This window comes from Penicillium riverlandense, assembly GCF_028828495.1.
Source record: "Penicillium riverlandense strain IBT 135883 chromosome Unknown utg000001l_segment0_segment0, whole genome shotgun sequence".
Lineage (NCBI taxonomy): Eukaryota > Fungi > Ascomycota > Eurotiomycetes > Eurotiales > Aspergillaceae > Penicillium > Penicillium riverlandense.
In genome coordinates this window covers 2,987,929-3,010,582 of record NW_026643194.1, presented here as the reverse complement: position 1 = coordinate 3,010,582, position 22,654 = coordinate 2,987,929, and the positions used below count along the sequence as shown (strand labels likewise).

Sequence of the window (22,654 nt, the reverse complement as noted above, 5' to 3'; positions counted from 1 at the left end):
AGATATAAAAATATATTTCAGCTCGATAAATGTTCTTACCCAATTAGTATATGTTATATTCATAGGAATTGTCACGTTTCAAGGATTCTTAGTGGCTGTCTCCCAATAGATTGAGATTCTCGGCTGTTTATGCTATCTGAGCACTATTTTGTAGTTTCTCTGTCCACTAAGACCAATCGATATACAAGACCGACCGCACCTGCATATCAGTGGTCACATACAAATGCGTCTTTTTGGTCGCTGCAAAGTCCACAAAGTTGTATAGGACAAGCCGATTCTCGTCTGCGGGTATCCTCTGCTCCACTGGCAAGGATGATAGATCGGCTTCTTCTAGGTTCATCGTCGCCTCGGCGATCTTGGCTGACCGCCGCGCAATCCAGAGACTTTCCTGGCGCGGATAGGCCGATAAAAGCTGGATAGCCTTCCGCCGCACTAGGGGGTGACGGCACGAGGTAGCACTCCATTGCAGTGCACGGATAGCACAATTATCCAAGCTGAAATATGGCTCCGTGCTTGCGTCTAGAAGGAGTAGCTTCTCTGCTAAGGTCACTATATCCTCAAAGTGACCAGTCCATTTATCAAAATCAACCTCTTTCCACCGTATATTGCCAAAAGTCCATGTGACAGCAAGAAGATGGTCGATTCGAAGGGAGAGGATGGCGGGTTCGCACATTGACGCGCATTCTGGGGTCTGCACTAGCCTCTCGAAAGAAGCAAGCCACTCGTCGTACGTCTGTTCAAGCATCGGTACTTGCGAAAGAATCTTCTGCCACGCGGGGTCCTGAGGCGAACCACCCTGGGCAAAAGATCTTAGAGGACCCGACTGGAAATAGAGCGTCAAACAATAATTCATCACGGCGGTCAAGCTCCGGCGGGCGTCCCTGATATCTATGAATTTGGTAGGTATCTTGATGGTGTTCGGGTCGGAGAATGATGGGAGCACTTTATAGGCCCGGGAAAACGAACCCAGCTCAATGTTCAACCGGGAAAACATCTCTAGCAGCTCGTTGTATACAATCTGTGAGTCGCCTGAGTGTGACGTTGTTACTGGCTCCGGCCGTGCAAGAATGTTCAGCCCCGCCTCTATATGGTCGAGCGCCCTGTTGTAGTCACCCCTGAGTAGCTCTAGACACACGAATAGACCGCAAGTAATTAACGTGAGGTCTAGATTTGTACTCCTGGGTGCGGACAAATCCTCCAGCAGAAGCCGAATAGACTTGTTGTATTGCTGCAATACGAATCTCTCCGTGTAGCCAGGGGGCACAAGTCCGCGGAATTGCTGGTGGGCGGCACCGACGGCTGCGACAGCGTGTCGGACGACTGGTTCATAGTGGCTGAGTTGTGGAAGCAAGTAATCCCAAAATTTGGAGGAGAAGAACCCCATCATGGCGCGCGATGTCCGAGTGGAGAATAGGGAAATATACTCGCGCTCCTTGGCACTGCCTAGGGGGAGAATCATTCGACTGTCAGAGTTGCAAGTGCTGCGCTGGCGCTGGTAAGCGTCTAGGACGTTCTGGCGCAGTTGTCTTTGTGAGACATTGACATTATATCCATCGCACTTGCGGCCTGTCCGAGTGCACTGTCCACAAGCGGGTTTCTGTTCGTCGCAGCGGACATGGCGAGCTCTGAAATTAGAAATTACTACCGGTTCGACGTATCGTGGACAGAGAGAAATCCTTACTTGCAGGTCATGCAACCATGGCGCTTTTTGACGCGCGCGGTTCTTGGACCCATTGGGTGCTATTATTGTTGTATGTGTGCAGGATGGATCTTAGACACAGGTAGGTGGATAAGAGGACATTAAATACACAGCAGCAAATGACAAGGACCCCTCAACATGTGGTTAGGGGGTTAGTACAGACCTAGGGCTGACGCTGTGGCTCAAGAGCTGAAGCGCCGAAACTTAATAAACTCTCGCCCACAGGGTGAGGTGGGGGTTATAGTTCTATAGTTAGATCTGGACAAAACAATGGCTGTGGCTCAAGGCTGAAGGAGTGGCTCAAGGCTGAAAGTAGGGCTGACTCTGGACGAAAGCCCGCCCCCCACAGAGGTTTGGACCGGCCTATACCGGACAAGACGGTGGCTGGCTGTGGCTTCGAAACTCCGGGTATTTATTGGCTTACTACTTACTATTTGTCAACAACCTTTTTGAAAAGATGCCAAAAAAACGCCATACCGCTAGACCGATAACCACAATGGGCTTGACTAACTAATACTCGAATCTCCAGTGTAACCCCGTGAACACACCTTGCACGCCTATTGTAAAATTAGAACAAATGATTCGTCATTTAGCGGGAAGAAATATATTAAGAGGTAGCTAGCTGTTCTCTGCCGTCGCACAAGCGTCACGACATCGAAAGACCTTTTTGAGTCCAACGGAAAGATATATAGTACTAGGCAGGTTTAACTTTTTTTTTGAGCTATACACGCGTTCGATAATAAATATTCATATACGGAAATGGCCATATCGGGATCAGCTTATCATGTAATTATGGTTTGAGAGCGCGTCTCTATGTTTCTGACATGGAAAGCAATAACGGGTGCGACTGTACATGAATTGAGTCAAGACGAAGGTGGTCACCGCACTTGACTTTTTGACCATCTTATCAATTTGAGAAAGTCACAGTTCAAGACAGGCTCAGGCGGTCAAGTACCCATAGGACAACAAACACAAACACATCAAATCGGTTGACAGGTAGCACAACTGAAAAAGAGAGGACAGGGTATCAAGTAGAAAAAGACGGGAGAATGAGAAGAGAGAATCAGACGATGGGAGCACTCATCGAAAACGCCGAGTCGGTCATCCGATCCTCGGGCTTCATAGTGCCATTGAGCAAAGGACACAGCTTCTTATTGGTCTTGATATGGCCGACCTGGCCACAATTGGCACATTTGCGCTGCGTACCAGCAGGCCTACCATCACCCGACGACTCGCCAGAACGGGGTATGCCTTTCTGCTTTTCGCGGGCGAAGCGGCGCTCCTTGTTGCGATTCAGACGGCTGAGTTCGGCCTCGATCAGCTTGCGGTTCCGGGCATCGACCTCCGGGTCGCCAGTTGGCTGGAGGGATTCCAGTTTCGTGTGCACGGCCTCAACACGGTGCCGGTGTTGGATGTAGTGTCTGATCACGCGCGGGTCCCAGACCAGCTGTTCCTTTTCCAGAATTTCGCCGCTGGCACCCTTGATCTGGCGGGTGATCCGTAGGACTTTGCCGCGTTGGCTCGAGAAGCTCATCTTGCTGAATTGGCTGGTGGTTTCGTCGTCACGCCGATATGGCGCGGGAGTGGGCGCTTCGGAGCGCGGAGTCGGTTTGCTGAAATCCTCTTCGTCTGCTTGGTCGACGTCACTTTCTTGGTCAGAGTGCTCGACGGTTGAAGAGAGACTCTCTTTCTGCGCATCCCAGATTTTGCGGATGGAGGTCTCATAGGATTTCTGCTGACGAGCGACGTTGTAGCTGTGGCCACCGAGTTCTTTGAGCCGTTGTGCATCCAACTTGTCTTCCACGGATTCACCGATAGCCTTGAAACCGCCTTTCATGGATGTCTTTATGAAGTTGTAGCCCTCACCACGGCCAGTTGGATCACCTTCCCCATGGAGTTTCAGCATAGCCTTCCCTTGAGAAGCAAGTAGGAAATTTCGCGTGGCCTTCCAAGGAGCCATCTGTTGCTCAAAGCTCTCACTTTCCTCGTCCTCCTCGTTATCACCCCCAGTCTCGGCATCGTTGCCAAAACCCGTATCATGAAGATGTTGTTGGCCGACCTGCATAGACTCCAGAAGACAAACATCCTCAGGTTGCACCCAAGATCGGATAGTGTCCTGGTCGGGAAGGTTGGGGTCCAGAGGCTTCCAGTATTTGGTGTCCTTGTCATGCTGTAGGAAATCCTTGACCTTCTGCCGATTCTGCATGTCGGTCGTTCCGGGAATGTGCGCCGTAACGTCGCTGATCGCGAGACGCTCATCAGAACTCTTTTTTAGCAGACGATACACCAGCATCTTCATCCTGTTCTTAGCCACAGTGGTGACCTTTCGTGAATGGGGGCCAGGGATGTCGACCGAGGGGAATTGTTGACCGGCAACGAAGAAATTCTCAATGTTGCGCAAGAAATAGTTGCTGCCACCCATGCCAGTGGTATTGCGAACGACAAGGAAATCTGTCGGTTTGGCCTGGTGGGGGAACAGCGGCGCTCGGTACATCGAGTTGGAGATTGCAGGACTGATTTCGCCTGGGTCGACATGCCCAAAAATGGAATATGGGCTTTTATCCTGGGGCAGAAGAACAACCGTTTCTCCGATCTCTGCCTTGGGGCGAGTAGGATCGTCCATGTTCTTTCTTCGGTAGTAGTTGATAAAGCGATTAGACATTCCGAAGTTGGAGAGCGTCATAGGCACCTCCTCAGAGTACTCCACCAGCAAGACGTTGGAGGTGTCTCCCAACGACAATGACTTGGTAGAATCGTAGAGAGCCTTGGCATCTTTGCCTCTTTGGTGTTTCCGTTTGACATGCACAGGATTCTTGAACCAGGAGGTTTGGCCTGGCCGGAAAGCAAGAGCGGGACGGTGAAAGGATCGGGCTTCTGCCTTGGCCAGTTCAGTCTTGTAGTAAGGCCACTGCAAGCGCAAGGCTGGCAGACTGTGCTCCAGAGTCATATTGCCAAGGGTACTGCGAATCTTGTTCTGGTGGTTCTGCTTCAGCATGTCGTACGCCTGGTCATTCGAAATATTGTATCGCTGAGTGAGACGGCGCGTTAGGTTGGAATCCACATCGTCTCTGGTGAGAGCAGCATGCTTCGGCTTGCGAGAAAGAGCATCTACCCGCAGTTCGTCGACGAGGATATTTGGATCGTTCATGTCAATTGTCACCTTCTTTGCAATCTGTTGAGTTGCACGTTCGGGATCATCCAGAAGGGGAATATCAAGATGCGACAGCGCAATAACATCCATTGGAGTTGGCCCTGTTTTGCGCTTCTTCGCAGGATGATTTGCGTCTCTCAACCAGTCCGGCTCCTCTTCTTCAAACAGATCATCATCGTCCTTTCGTACAAGCGGTTGTTCTTCAATTTCTGACAAGGATGATTCCTCATCTTTGATGTCCCAGTCTGCGCAGATGGTCCGAAGATCTTGCATGGTAAAGCCTCCAGGTAAGGGCTCGTCCATGTCAATGTCGCCCAATTCAAGGTCGTCCTTTGTTTCCTCCTCCTCTTCTTCTTCCGCCTGTGGCGTGTCGGTGATCATCACTATGCCCATGGATTCTTCATGGCCGCGCTTGGTCGGTTGGCCCGTTCGGAACACGCGTTCTTGGTCGGGAGCGAGTTCGATGTTGACCTTGGTGGGGAGGACTGGCTTGGGCGGCTTGGGAGGCTGTTTTCCCAGAAAGAAAGCCCGCTTGTGTGGGATGAGCTCCAACCAACGCGGAAGGGTGTAGCGGTCGAACGTGGGGAACAAGGAGCGCAGCAACTCCTCGTGATTTTCGGGTGGTGCAGGTGGATTATCTGGACCACCTATTGACGACATCGCGAACAGAGCCTGTTGGAGTTTCCAGGCACGGAGTGTCGCGGGATCCATCTCTTCCGCCGAAACAATGGTCTCTTCCTCCAGAAGCATCTCTTTATCACGCGCCAAAGAAGGCTGTGGTTGGGATATCGGGGGAATAGGCGGTAATTCAACAGGTCCGGTCGTTATTGACGGTTCATTATCTTCAAAGAGACCCTTGATGTGGTCAGCCTGACCGGCAGGAGGCGGAGAGGACGGCCCTTCGCCGAAGAGGTCGTCGAGATTATCCTCCTGTGCCGGAAGTTCATTGCCTTGGTCTCCAAAAATATCGTCATCGGCTCCAAAGAGACCAGGCTCTCCAGCGTCGAGGTTCGCAAAAGCACCGCCGGCTGTGTCCTCTGGCGGGAGGAGAGTCGGTGCGGATGCGACCTCTTCCTCCGGAAGTTCATCGTCTTCGAAGTCTTCGTAGTCGATCGCATCGTCAGCCTTCTCGCCGACTTCCAGATCCCGTGCCAAAAAGTCGAGAGATGGGCCCGACTCGTAGTTGTTCAGCTGCCGCATCACATTGTCAAAGTCCGCATCGTCCTCCGGCTCGGGCGCCCCATTTTGAGTCGCGTGTGGCATATTGACGACGGATACGCGGGCAAGCGCGGGGACTCAAGGGGTAGAGGCGGTACGTTTGACGCCCTGGAATCAGGGCCGACGTGAACAGATGTGAAGAAAGGTGGGAGGCACTGGCCAGCGAAGACACGAACGATCTCAAGATGCGCGCATCGGGTTGGCTGACGTGTCTATCGTAAGAGAGTGAGAGGTGGGCCACTCAGCACCAGCCAGCATGCGAAAGCAAGGGAGGGAGGGAGGAAGGTAGGGAGAGGGTGTGGGAGAGGGTGAGGTGAGGGTGAGGGTGAAGATGGAGGCGACGATGAAGATGGCGAAGGGCAGATCGTAAGTGGCCGAGAATCAAGGCAAAAGCGGAAACGGCACTAACCCAATTAGGCAATCAGCTCATTCGCCATTGTATAGTAATTAATGATTGTAGACTCTGTTTGCGCTCAATAAGACTAGTAATTATACAGTATTCATCATCTGACATTAAAATCCCCGTAGAAAATACAGAGTGCCTTGCTGGCTCCTTCCATACAATAGTGCATCACGGTCGTCTGGCTGTTATCCGGGACGGTCTTCGCCAGCTGCCTCACGTCTGACGTCCGGGGAAGGTACAGGACCACATGCTTGGTAAAAGCCGAGTACTCGTTGTATAGTTTCTGTAAGGAATATGGCTCCATGGTGCGCAGGTTGAACACCGTGTCTGAGCGGTACCCGGGTCCTAATAGTCTGCGTTAGCCAATGCCGTTTGATCGCAGGGATATCAAGCATACCGCCCCAGGGAGGACTGGCAAAGATCACGCTGTATGGTGCTAGATCCTTGAGTTGGTTCTTGAGGATTTCGAAGCAGTCTCCCTCAAAAAAAGTGATCTTGTTCTCCACGCCGTAGATCCGCGCGTTGTGCTTGGCGCATTGCAGAACAGCTGGGTCCTTCTCAATCGCATAGACTCGCTTCCATTTCCCTGATTTCGCAAACGCAATCGTGTTTCCGCCCGCGCCGGCAAAGACGTCAATTAGAATGCTGCGGCCAGCTGGAGCGCCTTCGGCAAGATGAGCCGCGATTTGACTGCGAAGACGGGGATGAGTCTTGATCCCTCAGCAAACAGAGAGATACGTACTTGGCGACTGGCTCGGGGGTGACTCCAAACCACGCATCGTCCGTGAGCCAGACTCCGTCGTCATACTTGGAAAAGATGCGGTAACGTTGTGCCCAGTAACTAAGACGGGTCAGCGATGGCCACGACTAGTCAAACAGATGCCTTACTTCTGAATGTCCCATGGGACTTCATGGATATCGTTATAGTGATGCACCTCCGGCGGAGCTTCCTCATCGTCGGCCATGTTTCTTGGGAAAAGAAAGAAAAGGGAAAGAAAGATAGTGCCGGTGCAGGTTATCAGTAACGATAAGTGTTTGCCGTGTTTGCACCCCCATGTGGCCAGCTCTCCCCGTACAATAAACACATAACATCCACCAACAAACCTACTCTCAGCACCCTTCCACTACGGGCAGGCCGGCATCATGTTCGGTGCGCTAAATCGCTTCATTGGCCGCCTAGATGGCGAGCCGCCCCAACAGTCTCGATATGGGCCAAACGACAACGCCTTCGGCTTCCAAGTGCTGCGCAACAAGGACCCCGAGCTGCCCTTAGAACCTTGGTTTGATTTTATTGTGGGGATCAACGGCCATATAATTGTCAGTCATTATCTTTTTGGACGGATGCAAACGAGATCGCTAACAGAGCGCTCTCTACAGGAGGACCCGGACCCGAACCTCTTTACAACTGAAGTGCGCAATTGCGCGGGAACCAGTCTGCGACTGGAAGTGTGGAGCGCAAAAGTACAACATAGCCTATATTCTCCCTGTGAGCAATGTCATTAACTGTCGTCAGGGCCAACGAACACATTCAGTCACCATTCCCGTGCCCGCCGGCAACCCATCTCTCGGCCTCGCGCTCCAACTCGCTCCCCTCTCATCCACACAGCACATCTGGCATGTGCTGGGCATTCCGTCACCACTGAGTCCTGCCTACCGCGCGGGCCTGCTTCCGCACTCAGACTACATAATTGGCACCCCGAGCGGCACGCTACGGGGCGAGTCGGCGCTGGGGGAGTTGGTGGAGGATCACCTGGACCGCACGCTGGTGCTATGGGTATACAACAGCGAATTCGACGTGGTTCGCGAGGTAGAGCTCGTTCCCACGCGCGGATGGGGTGGCGAGGGTGCTGTCGGTGCGGAGCTGGGATATGGCGCTCTGCATCGACTACCGGTGGGACTGGGCGAGGAGGTTGAAGGGCCGGGCGAGGTCGTCTTCGAGACGCGAGAGGACGGTACCTCTGCACCGGTCCTCAATCCTTCCGGCACCGTTCCGGGCATGGGCGAGCCATCAGCGAACTATTTGGTTCCTGCCAACCTATCCGCGCCCCCGCCGATTGCTCCTCCTCCACGCGCTGGTGATGTGGCTTCGCCCGAAGGGACCTCAAAATCCCCTGCGGGCCGTCGAAAGTCACGACATGCCGGGGTGTCTCCCAATAGTGCATTCGATGAATATTTCGCCGAGGGTGAGCAGAAGAGCCGTGAGCAGGACTACGCACCCTCGCGGAAGGGGACTCCTCTACCTCCGCCACCAAAATTAGAGTCCGCGCCACCTCACTCTGAAAGTCCGGCTCCTGCATCGGGAGAGGATGCTGCAGGGGGTGCTGTAGTGGAGCCGGCGGGTGAAGCACAGGAGTGACGAGCACACCTTTTTGACATGATGTAGATTATAACGTATCTCCATAATACTATTTACCTTCTGAGGATGCATGTAAATTTCCCCATAGTGTAGATCGTTGTTTGTACGTTTTGGAGGTTCGAACTCGATCTATATTTTCGCAGAGTACCACCACTCACGACGAGCCGGAGTTGTGTCGAGTGGGTCGGTTTACCTGGTCTAACAAAGCCCTGATCGAGCATAGATCGCCGTCATAAAGGAATGGATTCCTCCGGGGGAATTGATGCTTTCCGCATAGCCGCTTAGTCTATTTCGAAAGTGCTCCTACCAGTGAGGGCCTTCAATGTGCGCTATACATGCACAACGCTTTCGCCAACAGTGACACCTCTGGCTATACCCACTGGGAATGCGCCCAACAGAACAGCGGTGACAATGCACTTGTTGCCCTCCAGGGCGATACATACGTCGTTTCCTCTCGACTCTGGGAATTTGCATCCTTCTTCCGCTTTGCTCGACCTAGTTCTGTTCGGGTTGATGCCACCAGCACCGTGGAGAATGTATACGTCAGCGCGTATGTCAACAAGAACGGTACTGTAGCCATCCCGGTGATCAATGCCGCCCTTACCCTTCCAGTACAGAAGTTTGAGATAATTGAGAAACATACGCAATCCACCATACTTTCCTGACAGCCAATGAAAGGTTTTTTTTTCTAACAAAGGAAATAGTCCGGATTATGTCTTCGGATCTACGAGGTCTAAACGTACATATGCAAACACAGGTGCCTCTTCTAGCCAACAGACATAAAGCTAGTGGCCCTTGCTCACAGTCTCCTCCAGCTTCTTCCGGGCCTCACCGATCTTCTCCTCCATCATCTGGCGGGCCATGCCACTGTGCGCAATGCCCGTGTACCAGATGTGCTCCGCCCGTTCCCGCAGGGCAATGTGCTGCTCGGCAACAGCCGGGACCTTCTTCTCGTACTCCCATGCTAGATCAGAGATATTCCGCATAGTAACCGGAAGCAGAGACCAGGCGGCAACGGTGCCAAAGGCGAGGGGGGACGCGGTGCGAAGGAGGATACCACGGTTGCGGGAGACGATCGAGCCAGCCATGGCAGCTACGACGACGTAGACGCCGCCAGGGAGCAAGCGCTCACCAGACTCAGGCGAGGGCGCGAGCGAAGCAACCGTGTTGGTGAAGGCATTCTCAATGTTCAGGGCACGGGACAGGAAGTCGTTGAAGCTGTTCTCCGCGGCGAGGGAGTGGTTGTACAGGAAGAGCCGGGCCTGCCGGATTTGGGCGGCCAGGATATCTGTAGGGGTTGGCGAAGATGAGGGAGAGGGCTCCGATGAGGGCAAGGAGATGAGCGGCTTGGAAGCTGGGGGCGTGGGTTTGGAGGGTTCAGGAATGTCGGCTGGGAAGTCGTCGTAGATGGGTTTCCTCTGTATTGTGTGTTAGGGGGCTGTATCCGGAGAGATTATGGTGATTGACATACCAAGTCGCGAGGCTGCTCTGCAAAAGCCGTCTGCCTGGGATACAGGGCGACGCCTCCAGCGAGGAGGGTGGCTGCGATTGGAGCCACAGCCCGCTGCGCGCGTCAGTATAAGGTCAATTGGAAGGAAAGAAACACGAATGACAAGCAGAACAAACATACCTGTTGAAACATCGGACGGAACGACATCCTGGGAGCAGAACGGAGGGGGGAAGGGTGAGAGGTGAGGTTGAGTAGTTGAGGTGAAGAAGCAAAGAGCGAGAGACCGCCAAGCACGGGAATTCTTCGGCTCGAAAACTCCGTCATCGCCCGCCTTGGTCTTGTGCTTCTGCTCTCCTGCCTCCCTCTCTTTTGGTTTGCATTTCGATGCTTCTTCTGTTTATTATTTACCATGTTACATTTACCGCGCAGGCCCTGGACCTGTCGCAAATGTCTCCTGGAACTACAATCCCGTGCGTTTGAGACCGCCGCGTCGCCGACTCCCCGGACGCCCTTCCAGTACCCCCGGCAGACACCAGTTCCCCGCAAAAGAACGCAGATGATGCTACGATACGGCGCGTGTTCGATTCGCAGCCCTTCTGGAAAGAATTCTCTCAGCAACGGAGCGTGACAGCTCCCAGACGGGCAGGGTTGGTTCAGAACCAGTACTTGACAAGCCCCGAGGGGTTCAGGGCGTTCGCGAATGTCTCGCTGCAAAAATGCCAGGCCATTGTAGCCAAGGTGCTCGAAGCGTCGACTGTGGAGGAATACCGGGCCATGGCAAAGAATTTGGACAGACTCAGCGATCTACTGTGTCGTGTTATTGATCTCTCGGACTTTATTCGCACGATTCATCCCGACCCGCAGATCCAAGAAGCAGCGACGCAGGCGTACGCGCTCATGTTCGAATATATGAATGTTCTCAACACCACTACCGGTCTCCATGACCAGCTCAGCAAGGCCGCGGCCAATCCCGAGGTGGCCTCACACTGGACCGAAGCCGAGAAGATTGTGGCGCAGATCTTGATTAAAGACTTTTCAAACTCTGCAATTCACATGCCCCCAGCCGAGAGACAGCGATTTGTGAATCTATCAAATGATATAAGCCAGATTGGATCCGACTTCTTCAACGGAGCAGAGCCTGCCAAATCCCAGGTCACTTTCAGCGCCAATAGCCTGCAGGGTCTGGATCCCATGCTGATTCAAAAAATCAAGAAATGGAACAATAAGGCCGCTGTACCGACCATGGGGATTGTCCCTCGACTTGTGCTCCGGTCTGTTCGTGACGAGGATGTCCGGAGGGACGTCTATTTGGCCACTAGAACATCGAGCACGCGCCAGGTTCAGCGACTGGAGGAACTTATGATGAAACGAGCGGAGCTGGCACAGTTGTCGGGCTACAACAGCTTCGCGCACATGACACTGAGCGACAAGATGGCCAAGACGCCCGAAGCGGTGTCGAACTTCCTGACATCGCTTGTGGGAAGCAACCGCGGGCCCGTCCGCGAGGAACTATCTCAGCTACAAGATCTGAAAGGCAGTCCCCTCCAGCCGTGGGACCACGCGTACTACGTGCACAAGCGTGTGATGGAGTATTCGCAGTCTCGCCGGTCGCGTCAGTTGAGCATAGTCCCCGAGTTTTTCTCGCTGGGCACTGTCATGCAGGGCCTTTCGCGGCTGTTTGATCGTCTGTACGGCGTTCGTCTCGTTCCTCAGGAGACGGCTCCCGGGGAGACCTGGCATCCCGATGTTCGCCGGTTAGACGTGGTCGATGAGGCGGAGCAGCACATCGCGGTTATCTACTGTGATCTATTTTCTCGCCCAAGCAAACACCCCAACCCGGCTCATTTTACTCTGCGCTGCTCGCGTGACATCTCCGCTGAAGAGGTAGCGGAGTCCGCATCGATGGGCCAGTCCGCGCATCCCAATGACGGCATGGCGACTGCGATGGATCCCCAGACCCAAACGCTGCGTCAGCTGCCGACGATAGCTTTGGTCTGCGACTTCCAAGAACCTGTGGCGAATGGCTCCGGTCGTCCAACACTCTTAAGCGAACAGAGCGTGCGCACCCTCTTCCACGAAATGGGTCACGCAGTCCATTCAGTCCTGGGACAGACGCCTTTGCAATCTATCTCTGGGACGCGGTGCGCCACCGACTTTGCCGAGCTCCCATCCGTGCTAATGGAGAGCTTTGCAACTGCACCCGAGGTGCTTTCCCTGTATGCACGACACTGGCAGACAGACGAGCCGCTATCCGAGAGCATGATGCGCAGCATGGCGCTGGACCGCACAGCGCACGGATCCATCTACGGGGCTGTCGAGGACGAATCCCAAATCCTCATGGCCCTTGTCGACCAGGCGTACCACTCCATGCCCGTGGAGGCCACCGCCAACGGCATTGACACAACAGACATCTATCACCAAGTCTTCTCTCAATACTCCAGCCTGCCGGACCCAGACAACATCCGGCCACGAACCTCCTGGCAAGGCTTCTTCGGCCATCTGTATGGGTACGGAGCTACATATTACAGCTATATCTTCGACCGCGCCATTGCCAACAAGCTCTGGCAGGATGTCTTCCTGTCTGGCCGAGCATCCGTCGATCGCGCCGCTGGCGAAAGATATAAAAACGAAGTCTTGCGCTGGGGCGGCGGACGCAATGGCTGGCGCTGCGTTGCGGGAGTGTTGGGGGGTGAGAACCCGTCTAATAAAGATGGGCGGTTGGCGGAGGGAGGAGATGAGGCAATGCGTGAGGTTGGTCGATGGGGACTGGTTCGTGATGGAATGAGTGGATGATCTGTATATTTTTTGTGATATCCACGACATACTAGTTGATCTACAACCCTGTATATTATTGAACAGACTAGAAATAATATCCAAGATCTGGTCTTTCGAAACGTTCAGTGTACCGCCTATGTGCGCATTCGAGCGAGCTTAGCGGACATGTTTCAGATTAGTGAACTGTTAGTGGCGCCATCTGTCTACATGGAGATGCAGCGCGCTGCGAAGGAGCGCAACCGAGCTAAACGGCGGAGGTTTTGGGCGTGAGTTGTTAGTTAAGTGAGAACGTTCATGACATGCGTGGGGTCGAATCGCAAGGGGCTGTTTTGTTTTAGTTGGGGTGATAGAAAAGGGAGTGTGCATCATGCATTGATTCCAAAAACTTCAGAATAGTCCCCCCCAGGATGTTGGTTCATACAACTAATTACATAGACCATGGGCATGGGACGAGTCCAATCCTCACTCACTCATTCATCAACGGGCTTGAGAAATGGATATAATCAGAGAAGAAGAAGAAAAGAGCAAAACCCGACAGAAAGTAAAACAGGGTATCCTGCATCTTATTACACATATAGCCGAGTTGGAGTATCAATCAAAACAGTGAAGGCAAAACGAAAAAAAAAAAGCAAAATTAACAACAAAGGATATTCATGCTGCTCCCCCGGTATAATACAATAGTGGGGGCACAGTTTCACAGAACAAACACAACGTCGCCATCATGACGAGAGTGGCTCAGAGCTATCGGGCTTCGTCAGGGCGGCTGTGACTGCTTTCCGAGCCTTGTGCCGAGAGAGCAGTTTCAAGATGGGGCGTTGATGAGAGGCTACTCCGGGGATCGGGGGTGTTTCGCCTTGAGAGTTGGGCGAGTTCACCGATAAGTCTAGAGGAAGGAATTAGCACAGATTCCGCAATAGGAGAGACAACCTCGAATTAACTTACTTGCGATGCTCATCGTACCAATCATCGTTTGCCGCGCGGATATGTTTAAGCTGTTCCTGAATGCTGGCCATCTGCAGAAAGAAAATATACGAGTTAGCGCACTGGACAGAAGGCAGACTCATTCATCACATAAAGAGACAACAATATTGTCTAGCAGGATGACGAAGTCAAACGGGGATTTCCCACCGTTCCCTCAATGGATGAACCGAGGTCCTCACCTTCCGTTGCGGCTGGACCCCCTTCAGCTTGCTCGTTGCCCTCATCCGCTGCCCACCGGCTGGCGCCCAGGCCTCCCGAGGCACTCTTCTGCCCGTCCGGCTTCAGCGCTGCCAGTTCAGCCTCCAGCTCGCGCACGCGACGGCGGCTGGCAGAAATGGCGGAGTCGACGTCGCCCAGTTGGTTGAGGAGCTGCATGTTCTTGTCGATCTGGTCGTTTAGGTCCCGTTCGCCGGCATCCAGTTTCTCTTCCATCGTCTTGGTCCGGGAGCGGAACTCTTCGAGTTCTTCACTCGCGGCAGAGTGTTTCGCTCTCAGCGCAGCATGCTCCTCCTGGGCTGCAGACAGTTGCCTCTGGACGGACTCCAGTTCCGATTTATCGCCGGTCGACGTGGCAATAGACTTGTGAAGTTCTTCGATCTGAGCCTCGGCCGCCTTGTGTTTCTCCGCCAGCTCCGCACGCTCAGCTGTGAGCTTCGAGAGCTCGGACTGGATCTTCATCATCTCCTCAGCGTGCTTGCTCTCGAGATCCCGAGAAGCAGACGTGGCCGACTCCTGCACGGCGGCATGGGACTGCTCTGCATCTGCCAGCTTCTGCTCAAGATCCGCAATTGTAGCATTCAATGCATCAACCTTCGAAGTATCGGCAGCGCTGGTCTTGGCCTGGGCAAGCTGCTCGTGCACATCGGCTAGGGCGGCCTCGTGAGACTTCTGAAGATCCTCAAGCTTGGCTTTGTGGGATGCCTCAATTTCCTCCCTCAGAGTCGACAGCTTCGCTTCCTGGACGGTGAGGAGCTCTTCAATGGCCCTCGCGTGCTCGGCCTCAGCATCAGCATCCGCCGACTTGGAGGCCTGCGAAGCTTCCAGTTCAGCTTGCAGTTTGGCTTGGGTCTCCTCGAGCTGCTTCTGAAGGTCCGCAATTTCCTTGCCGCGAGACTCGCTGTGAGAGGAAAGCTCTGTCTCGAGAGCAGCAACGCGATCGGCATAGCTGGACTCGAGTTCCCCGTGCTTGGCGAGCAATTCGTCATACTTCGACTGGAGCTCAGCCAGGGCACTCTCATGGGAGCCTGAAGCCTGAGTCTTGACATTCTCCAGCTCGGCGGCGTGAGTGGTCTTCAGATCCTCCAAATCTCTGGCATGATTCTCAGACGCAGTAGAGGTCTGAGCCTTGTGTTCTTCCAGAAGTCGAGTCGCCTCGGCGGCCTTTTCCTCGAAAGCCCTCAACTTGTTCCCCTGCTCGGCATCCTTGGACTGGGTCAAGCCCTCAAGATCCTTCAGACTGCGGTGCAACTCCTGGGCTTCCTTGTGCTTGCTGTGAACTCCTTCCTGGAGAGCTTGAATTTCTCCAGCTCCGGAAGACACCTGCGACTCCAGGGCCACGACCTTCTGACGAAGAGCTTCGATTTCTTCCCCGGCAACCTTTTGGGCGGAGGCATTGACATCGTCCAGGGCTTGTCGGGTTTCGTCCAGAGACTTCTCAGAAGCATTGAGTTGTTCCTGAAGAGCGTTCAGCTCCGCCTCGTGCGCAGCCTTCAGCTCAGCAGCGGCCTCTTCTTGACTCTTCTGTGCAGCCGCGTTGGAAGAATCCAGTGCCTCCTGAAGGTCCTTGAGCTGCTGCGAGTGCTCAGTTCCAGTTGATTCAGCGGCAGCCTTGGCGAGTGCCAGCTCTTCCGCGTGAGAAGCGGAGAGGCTGCTCAGAGCCGTGTCGTGCTCGGCCTTGAGATTGGCAACAGAAACTTGATGATTCGACTCCAGCTCCTTCACCTTGTCGGCCAATTCTTGGGTGGCCGCGTCGCGGGCCGCTTGAAGCTCTCCCTGCAGCTTCTCAACTGCGCCAGTTTCAGCCTCGGCAAGCTTAGCCTCCAGGGCTTCAGCTTCGGCAACCTTCGCCTCCATGGACGCTACTTTTCCTTCGAGACCAGAAATGGTCTGTTTCAGAGCATCCTCGGCCGCACGGATTTCTTGCTCCTTGACGGTGCTCAACTTAGTCATCTCCGCGTTGAGGTTGTCGATAACCTGGTCGCGACCCTTGAGCTCTCGCTCCAGATTGTCCAGAGCCAGGGCCTTGTCTTCCTCCATGCTGGTCTTCTGAGACTCGAGCTCCGCCTTCAAAGTATTGAACCGTTCTTCGGACGTCGAAGCGGAGGCCTTGTACTCAGCGAGCTCCTTCTCAAGGTTCTCCAGCTGAGCCTTGTGCGTATTCTTGAGCTCATCCAGCAAGGCAGCCGTTTTGCTGTCACCCTGCTCAGAGGCGGATTGCTTGGCGTCCTCCAACTCCTTCTGAGACTTCTCTTCTAGGTCCTTTCGCTGAACCTCAGCCTCCTCCAGTCGCGCCTGCAGGGACTGCAGTTCCTCAGCATGGCTGGATGTCAATTTCTCAAGCTCAGCGGCGTGCTCGGCTTTGATGGCTTCCGTGTCAACAGCATCCTTGGAGGTGTCCTCCGCCGAGACAGACAGCTGGCTCAACTTCTCGTTGACCGTCTCCAATTCAGCTTTGAGGCTGGCCACAGTCTCTTCACTTTCTGTGAGCTTGGTCTGGAGCGATTGCAACTTCTCTGGGTCTGCAGAGCTGCGCGTAGAGCCAACGGCAGTGGTCAGACGCTTCTTGGGGTCTGTTGCCGAGGACGCAGCGGACCTCGCCGTCGTGGTGGTGGTCGAAGTCGGGCGAGTAGCAGTGCGGCTGGTGCTAGTGGTCGACGTAGCCGTTCGGCTGCTGGGTGTCGTCGAAGACGTCAGTTTACCGACGGGCTTGCTGGTAGAGGTAGCGGAGCGCGAAGTGGTAGTTGCGGGCTTAGGAGCAACACTCGCTCGGCGGTCGGCCGTAGATGAAGTCGTAGACTTCAGCGGAGTCCGCGTAGAGGTGGTGCCGGCCATCGACATGCGCTTCGCGGTGCCTGAGATCCCCTTCTTCTCGTCTCCTGAGCTGGCCATCGACCGTTTCTCGTCGGCGGAGCTGCTGATCGACGCACGAGACCGGTGCGATGAAGTGGTCGAGGAGCTCAGCGGTTTGCGAGTAGCCGAAGTGGTCGTAGGACGCGTAGGAGGCTTATTCAGAGTGCTCGAGCTAGTCGTGCCGCGCGCCGTGGAGGTCGTGGTCCTGGACGCGGTAGTTGACGAGGCGGGCCGCTTTGTTGTAGTCGTGCTGCTCGAGGTCGGGCGCTTCGAGGGAGCATTTGTGCTCGTGCTTGTCTTTGCCGGGGAGGCCTGGGTATTCTCCTTCGAGGCCTCTGGGCTAGACGGCACATTCTCCTTGGAGGCCTCCGGACTGGACTGGCTCACATCCTCGGTGCCGGAGAGGACGGTCGAGTCGACCGGAGTAGCGGGCGGCGCATCTTCGGCGTCGACGTCCGAGGGAATAGAAACCGGTTCCTCGGTAGCTGCCATGGTGCACAATTGGATTAAGAATTATATATTCACGAAGGAAAAGTAAGCTGTTGGGGGAGCTTGCGGGACGGGGCGACGTCTGGGCAATGGTACGGAAAAGGGGTCTGGTGGGAAATCTCGTTAGCCTGGGAACGATACAATGATATTAAGCACTTCTGAATATAGATTTTTCAAGCAGCGATGCGATCTCGGCCCCAATGAAGTACCAAGGCCATATGCGCAAACATGTTCCGCTAGTTCGCGGAGCTGTCTGTGCGACAATCCGACTGCAAGCTGCACCACCCGCCCACGCGGGAAAACGCAGCTACAGAAGCTGCAACAAACCGACAGCAGCAGCAAATACTGCCTCGGAGGACAGGAAGAATGCCCAACCTAAGTGTGCAAATAATTGGGGCGGACTCACGGACAGCGCCGCGCAGACACGGAGCAGGTTCAGGGGGCGGCACCTGGTTGACGAGGAGGGAGGTCGTCGAAGATTGATCCTCAGCGATGGGAGCTCTGGCAATCAACCCGAACGAACAGGCGGGAACAGAACTGAGCAGAAGCCACTTGGGGGTGGTCAGTGCAAAGGGCAAAAGAGGGAAAAGGAGAAGGAACGCGGGAATGGCAGAAAGCGGTGGAGGAGGGACAGCGAGGGATCATCCATTAGTTCGTTCGTTAGTGCCTGACTGATCTATGCTCCAATGGACCAGCACCAGTGTGGTGCTTACATGTTTAGTTGTCGCCGTTGGCTAATGATTAGTTGTGGTTGATATTCAACTTATAATAATGCTACGCCTATTGTACAGATGGATGCATTGAACCCCGTTGTTGACAAAAACAATCCCATCCATGGTTCGCGGCCGCCCCCGAACCAGAGCTTCAATACTGCAGCGCAGTAAAAAGAAAAAATCAATCGCTGAAGGGGGTATTACGCATCACCCACTGCGCCAGGGAAATGTTAGAAAAATAGTCAACCGGAAGAGACGCCGTAAAAAGAAAAAGAAAAAAAAAGGTGACCAGGTGGAGACAACAAGAGAGACCGTTACAGGCTGGCGAGCCATCCCTCTGCGCGCCGGTGTCTCTCGCATTTGCGCCGGACTTCCTGAGACTTGGCTACAAGGTCGATCAGAGTCCGCCGAGGAAGAAGATGTCCCCGATGGCGCAGGACCTGGATGCACAGTTCAGGACCTGGAGAGTGATTAGGGGTCGGTTGATACAAAAGGAGATTCCAAGATAAAAAGAACTTACCAGAGAAGCCTTGCGCAGAGAAATGTCGGAGCCCGTCCAAAAGGTGATTGAGTTCGCGAGGGCTCCAGGGTTCCTGTGACTGGAGAACTGCATCCCAGTCATCAACGTCGGTACCGTCAACATCTACGAACCCCTGCCTATCCACGGGTGTCCTGGGTTTGATGCTGCTATCCTGACCTAGAACTGCATCGTAGATGCGCTTCAAGGGACGGTGAAGTTTGCTGGATCGAGCTAGAAGGCCAGGAGGGTGCCCTTGACTGCGCCGTCTGGAAATCTGGTCACAGGTTTCTTGGAGAAGTTCCAACATACTGCAGAGCTCGTGGTAGGCAGGCTGGCCGACGCTTTGGTAAGCCTTGAAGCAGGCCAGCACCAGATTGATCATGCTGGGTACCACAACGGCTTCGAATTGGTTTATGACACGACTGCCACGATTGCTCTGGGGCCCAAAGGATGCTTTGTCGAAGAGCCGAACCCGGATAGCTTTGAGGGCTTCCCTCAGGTTGTGACAAGACTGCAAATTGAGGCCCTCGGCATTGTGCCTCGGCTTGTCGTAGTCCTTGCGTAACTCGGAGACCAGTTTCAAAGAATCCTTGAGCGCTTGAAACTTGTTCCTCGGGCAATGTAAACGCAGGTCTTCTCTTGTCGCGAGCACGATGTTCCAGGGTTGTTCCAATGGTGTCCCTTCAGCGGCCTTCCTCAGCCATTCGTCCAGGTTTGCATCACTATCATCGTCGTCGTCAAGGCCCTCGCTGCGTTCTTCTCCGCCATTGGTTGCCTGAGTTATTTGTTGCATTTCGGGAACATGAACAAGCCGCCCAGAGCGAGTTCTGCGACCCAACCGCCGTTCAGCACGAACCATGTAAGATTCTGCACCCTCGCCTGTTTGGTTGGGAAAATGGCCGTCTGCAGAAACTCGAGTGGGTTCTTCCTCAGCGCTCTCGCTGCTGGAGGGATCACGGAGACCCAGTTCGTCACGCCAATCGAGTTTGGCGTTTCCACTATCTTCCTGGCGGGATGTTTGCTGGCGGGTGCTACGGGTCGACCGAGGGACAACAACCTCGACAGACTGTCGCGGAGATTCCAGTTGGGCAGATGCTGCAGCCAACTGGCTAGATGCTCGGACCGGGGGTTTCTCAGCTTCTGAGCTTGACCCCGAGCTTGACTCCGAGCTTGAGTCCCTCTCGTCATTTTCCCTGATTTCCCCATCCAGTACCCCGTTCACTTGCTCGTCTGGAGTTTCCTCAACTCCAGAGGGTATCTCCGACGCATCTATCGGCTCCACCTCATTTTCATTGCTTTCCTCATCGGGATTCCCATTCTCTTGCGCCTCGAAGTATTCCTCGTCTTTCTCAGTATGCTGCTGGCTAAGATGCAGCTCGGCCTCCGTGGGGTGTTGTTCTGTCTCTTCGGTGGCGTTGGTGGTTGTTGCTGGGACAGGCTCGCTCTTCCGAGATCTTAGTTGCCGTGGCTCTTGGCTTCCCGGGATAGCGTAGATATCTGTAGTTCGCCTGGTGCCCATGGAGCGCGTATTAATCCTGTTGTTGAGAATATTGAGGGTATTATCGGTGGAATGACGCGTCCTCCTCGTCCTGGCTGGCGCCATGGTTGTGTTGTGGTTACTGGACGCGTTGCGGAGGAAAGGAAAGAAAGTCGTGGGGCATAACATCATCATCATCCACCCGCCTTATCTAAGAGCTACTTCTCCAACAACACTTCCCTTTGGACTGTTCCACACAACACAATAACCATCACCATGAATCCAGGCGGACCTGCTGTCCGCGTCCTGGCGACCGTGGACACGTCATCGCGGCTTGCCTTTGTTGAGCCCAGCAAGAAGATTCACGAGTCGCAGGATGCATCGGCCTTTCTGACCTCGAAAGCATACACAGACATCATGACCTTTCTCCTGCAACTAAACCGGTCCATGTTCCCCGCGAAGCTCCCCGACGGCACGACGCAAACATGGCCCTTGAATAGCGAAGCTGTGCCGTTCTCGGCGCCGGTGCGACAGCTCCAACGGCTGCTCTCGAAGCTTGAAGATATTATCGAGGAGGTTCCACCCGATACCGGCCCACGGCGATTTGGCAATATCAGTTTCCGGCGGTGGTATGAGGTTGTGGAGAGTCGTGCATCGGATCTGCTGGAGGAGTGCTTGCCCGCAGAGCTATTGCAGATGCCGTCGTCCGATCCAGATGGCCCCACGGCCGAGACGGAGTTGAAGGCATACTTTCTGGGCAGCTGGGGGAGCGGGCAACGATTGGACTATGGCACGGGTCATGAATTAAGCTTTTTGGCTTTCCTGGGTGCGATCTGGAAGCTGAACGGGTTTCCCAAAGCTGAGTCGGGGGTCGAAGAGAGAGCCATTGTGATAGGAGTGATCCAGCCGTGCGTTCCACTTGACGCCATTCTTGTTGCTTTGCTGACAATCGCCATAGGTACCTCGAGCTAGTCCGGTTACTTATCAAAACATACACCCTGGAGCCCGCTGGTTCTCACGGTGTCTGGGGGCTGGACGACCATTCCTTCATCCCATACATTTTTGGAGCTGCTCAACTATCACCCGCTATAACGGACACGGACTTGACTCCCGAAGAAGGGTCTTTGCCAGATGCTCCCAAGGCGTCCGACGTCGTGAAGGCTAGTACTGTCGAGAGGGAACGCAAGACCAACCTGTACTTTTCGGCAATCGGGTTCATCTACGACGTGAAGAAGGGTCCCTTCTGGGAGCACAGTCCCATGCTCTATGACATCTCTGGGATCCAGACAGGCTGGGCCAAAATAAACAAGGTTGGATTTTCTTTAATTCATGATAGGTTGACACTAATATCCCGCCAGGGCATGATCAAAATGTACAATGCAGAGGTTCTTTCCAAATTCCCCGTGGTGCAGCACTTCCCGTTCGGGTCCCTTTTCAGCTTTGATCGAGATCCAAATGCCATCGCTCCGCCAACCACTGCCCATACCACATCCGGGCCCCAGGCACGACCCGTAGCACCAGATGCTGGTCCATCTTCGACTACTACTGCCAGACCTATGCCTGGATCCGGGACCAAAGCTCCGTGGGCCACAACAGGGCCTGGGATTGGATCGGCGCCTCCGATGGGGGCAACTGCAGCCCCATGGGCAAGCGCAAGAAGAGATGTTCCGACTGGTACTGCAATGGGCAGCACATCAAGGATTCCGGCGTCTATCCCCGATACTTCAAGGATGCCTCCCGGTCCCATGGCTCCTACCAGAGCTCCGTGGGCATCTTCTCCACCCCCCACGGGATCCAGTGATGAGGTTCATACCAAGGCTCCCTGGGCAAAGCCAGGATAAATGGAGATACAATGAACAGTGATCATCAAGTGTTGAGGTTCATCAAAGTAGGGGCCACGAGGAAGTGGGCTACGTAGATACAGGTGTTGGGCCTAGTTTTAATGATATCGGGAGCCGATCCCGATCCTCAAATGCCTAAACGGCAGGGCACGGCAATCTCAGGCGGTCATGTTTATAATTAGCTCCGAAATTGACACATGCGACCACAGGGTGTGGAGAACAGGGCTTCCCGTCCGCTCAGCCGTACTTAAGCCACACGCCGGTCAGTTAGTAGTTGGGTGGGTGACCACCAGCGAATCCTGACTGTTGCATGTATCCTTTTCTTTTTGTCCTTTTTTTTTTTTTTGGCTTGGATTCTCCAATTTAAAGTCTGTTACTTTCTTTCCTATATAGATAAACTAGAAGAATTTCCATTACTCCCTGTCAACTAAAGCAATGGCATAAGGCGGGTGGATGGTGGAAAGGGACTGTGCATGGCGTTTAGCTATCCAAAAACTCTATTTTCTCTCCAG

General features: G+C 54.1%; 10 protein-coding genes across 10 annotated transcripts; 4 read left to right on the top strand and 6 right to left on the bottom strand.

The window, feature by feature from the left end:
- Positions 1-166: 166 nt before the first annotated feature.
- N7474_001227 (Zn(II)2Cys6 transcription factor domain-containing protein) lies at positions 167-1,734 on the bottom strand (the record flags this gene model as incomplete). Its single annotated transcript, XM_057192642.1, has 2 exons — positions 167-1,625; positions 1,682-1,734. The coding sequence occupies 2 exons, from the start codon at positions 1,732-1,734 to the stop codon at positions 167-169; spliced, it is 1,512 nt and encodes a 503-aa protein (XP_057057595.1).
- Positions 1,735-2,762: 1,028 nt separating this feature from the next.
- N7474_001226 (DUF3591 domain-containing protein) lies at positions 2,763-6,113 on the bottom strand (the record flags this gene model as incomplete). The annotated part of the gene is made up of 1 exon (XM_057192641.1): positions 2,763-6,113. The coding sequence occupies one exon, from the start codon at positions 6,111-6,113 to the stop codon at positions 2,763-2,765; it is 3,351 nt and encodes a 1,116-aa protein (XP_057057594.1).
- A 458-nt stretch (positions 6,114-6,571) lies between these two features.
- N7474_001225 (RNA methyltransferase) lies at positions 6,572-7,436 on the bottom strand (the record flags this gene model as incomplete). The annotated part of the gene is made up of 4 exons (XM_057192640.1): positions 6,572-6,816; positions 6,869-7,161; positions 7,214-7,312; positions 7,360-7,436. The coding sequence occupies 4 exons, from the start codon at positions 7,434-7,436 to the stop codon at positions 6,572-6,574; spliced, it is 714 nt and encodes a 237-aa protein (XP_057057593.1).
- A 178-nt stretch (positions 7,437-7,614) lies between these two features.
- On the top strand, positions 7,615-8,827 carry N7474_001224 (uncharacterized protein; the record flags this gene model as incomplete). Its single annotated transcript, XM_057192639.1, has 2 exons — positions 7,615-7,932; positions 7,985-8,827. 2 exons carry the CDS (start codon positions 7,615-7,617, stop codon positions 8,825-8,827), a joined length of 1,161 nt encoding a protein of 386 aa, XP_057057592.1.
- Positions 8,828-9,162: 335 nt separating this feature from the next.
- On the top strand, positions 9,163-9,492 carry N7474_001223 (glycoside hydrolase family 5 protein; the record flags this gene model as incomplete). The annotated part of the gene is made up of 1 exon (XM_057192638.1): positions 9,163-9,492. The coding sequence occupies one exon, from the start codon at positions 9,163-9,165 to the stop codon at positions 9,490-9,492; it is 330 nt and encodes a 109-aa protein (XP_057057591.1).
- A 120-nt stretch (positions 9,493-9,612) lies between these two features.
- Positions 9,613-10,484, bottom strand: N7474_001222 (MICOS complex subunit MIC26/MIC27; the record flags this gene model as incomplete). The annotated part of the gene is made up of 3 exons (XM_057192637.1): positions 9,613-10,245; positions 10,299-10,391; positions 10,458-10,484. The coding sequence occupies 3 exons, from the start codon at positions 10,482-10,484 to the stop codon at positions 9,613-9,615; spliced, it is 753 nt and encodes a 250-aa protein (XP_057057590.1).
- A 202-nt stretch (positions 10,485-10,686) lies between these two features.
- On the top strand, positions 10,687-13,070 carry N7474_001221 (mitochondrial intermediate peptidase; the record flags this gene model as incomplete). Its single annotated transcript, XM_057192636.1, has 2 exons — positions 10,687-10,747; positions 10,795-13,070. 2 exons carry the CDS (start codon positions 10,687-10,689, stop codon positions 13,068-13,070), a joined length of 2,337 nt encoding a protein of 778 aa, XP_057057589.1.
- A 723-nt stretch (positions 13,071-13,793) lies between these two features.
- N7474_001220 (M protein repeat protein) lies at positions 13,794-17,594 on the bottom strand (the record flags this gene model as incomplete). The annotated part of the gene is made up of 3 exons (XM_057192635.1): positions 13,794-13,935; positions 13,995-14,065; positions 14,181-17,594. The coding sequence occupies 3 exons, from the start codon at positions 17,592-17,594 to the stop codon at positions 13,794-13,796; spliced, it is 3,627 nt and encodes a 1,208-aa protein (XP_057057588.1).
- Positions 17,595-18,618: 1,024 nt separating this feature from the next.
- On the bottom strand, positions 18,619-20,427 carry N7474_001219 (uncharacterized protein; the record flags this gene model as incomplete). Its single annotated transcript, XM_057192634.1, has 2 exons — positions 18,619-18,764; positions 18,825-20,427. 2 exons carry the CDS (start codon positions 20,425-20,427, stop codon positions 18,619-18,621), a joined length of 1,749 nt encoding a protein of 582 aa, XP_057057587.1.
- Positions 20,428-20,577: 150 nt separating this feature from the next.
- Positions 20,578-22,142, top strand: N7474_001218 (serine/threonine-protein phosphatase 2A activator; the record flags this gene model as incomplete). Its single annotated transcript, XM_057192633.1, has 2 exons — positions 20,578-21,209; positions 21,260-22,142. The coding sequence occupies 2 exons, from the start codon at positions 20,578-20,580 to the stop codon at positions 22,140-22,142; spliced, it is 1,515 nt and encodes a 504-aa protein (XP_057057586.1).
- Between the last annotated feature and the right edge of the window lie 512 nt (positions 22,143-22,654).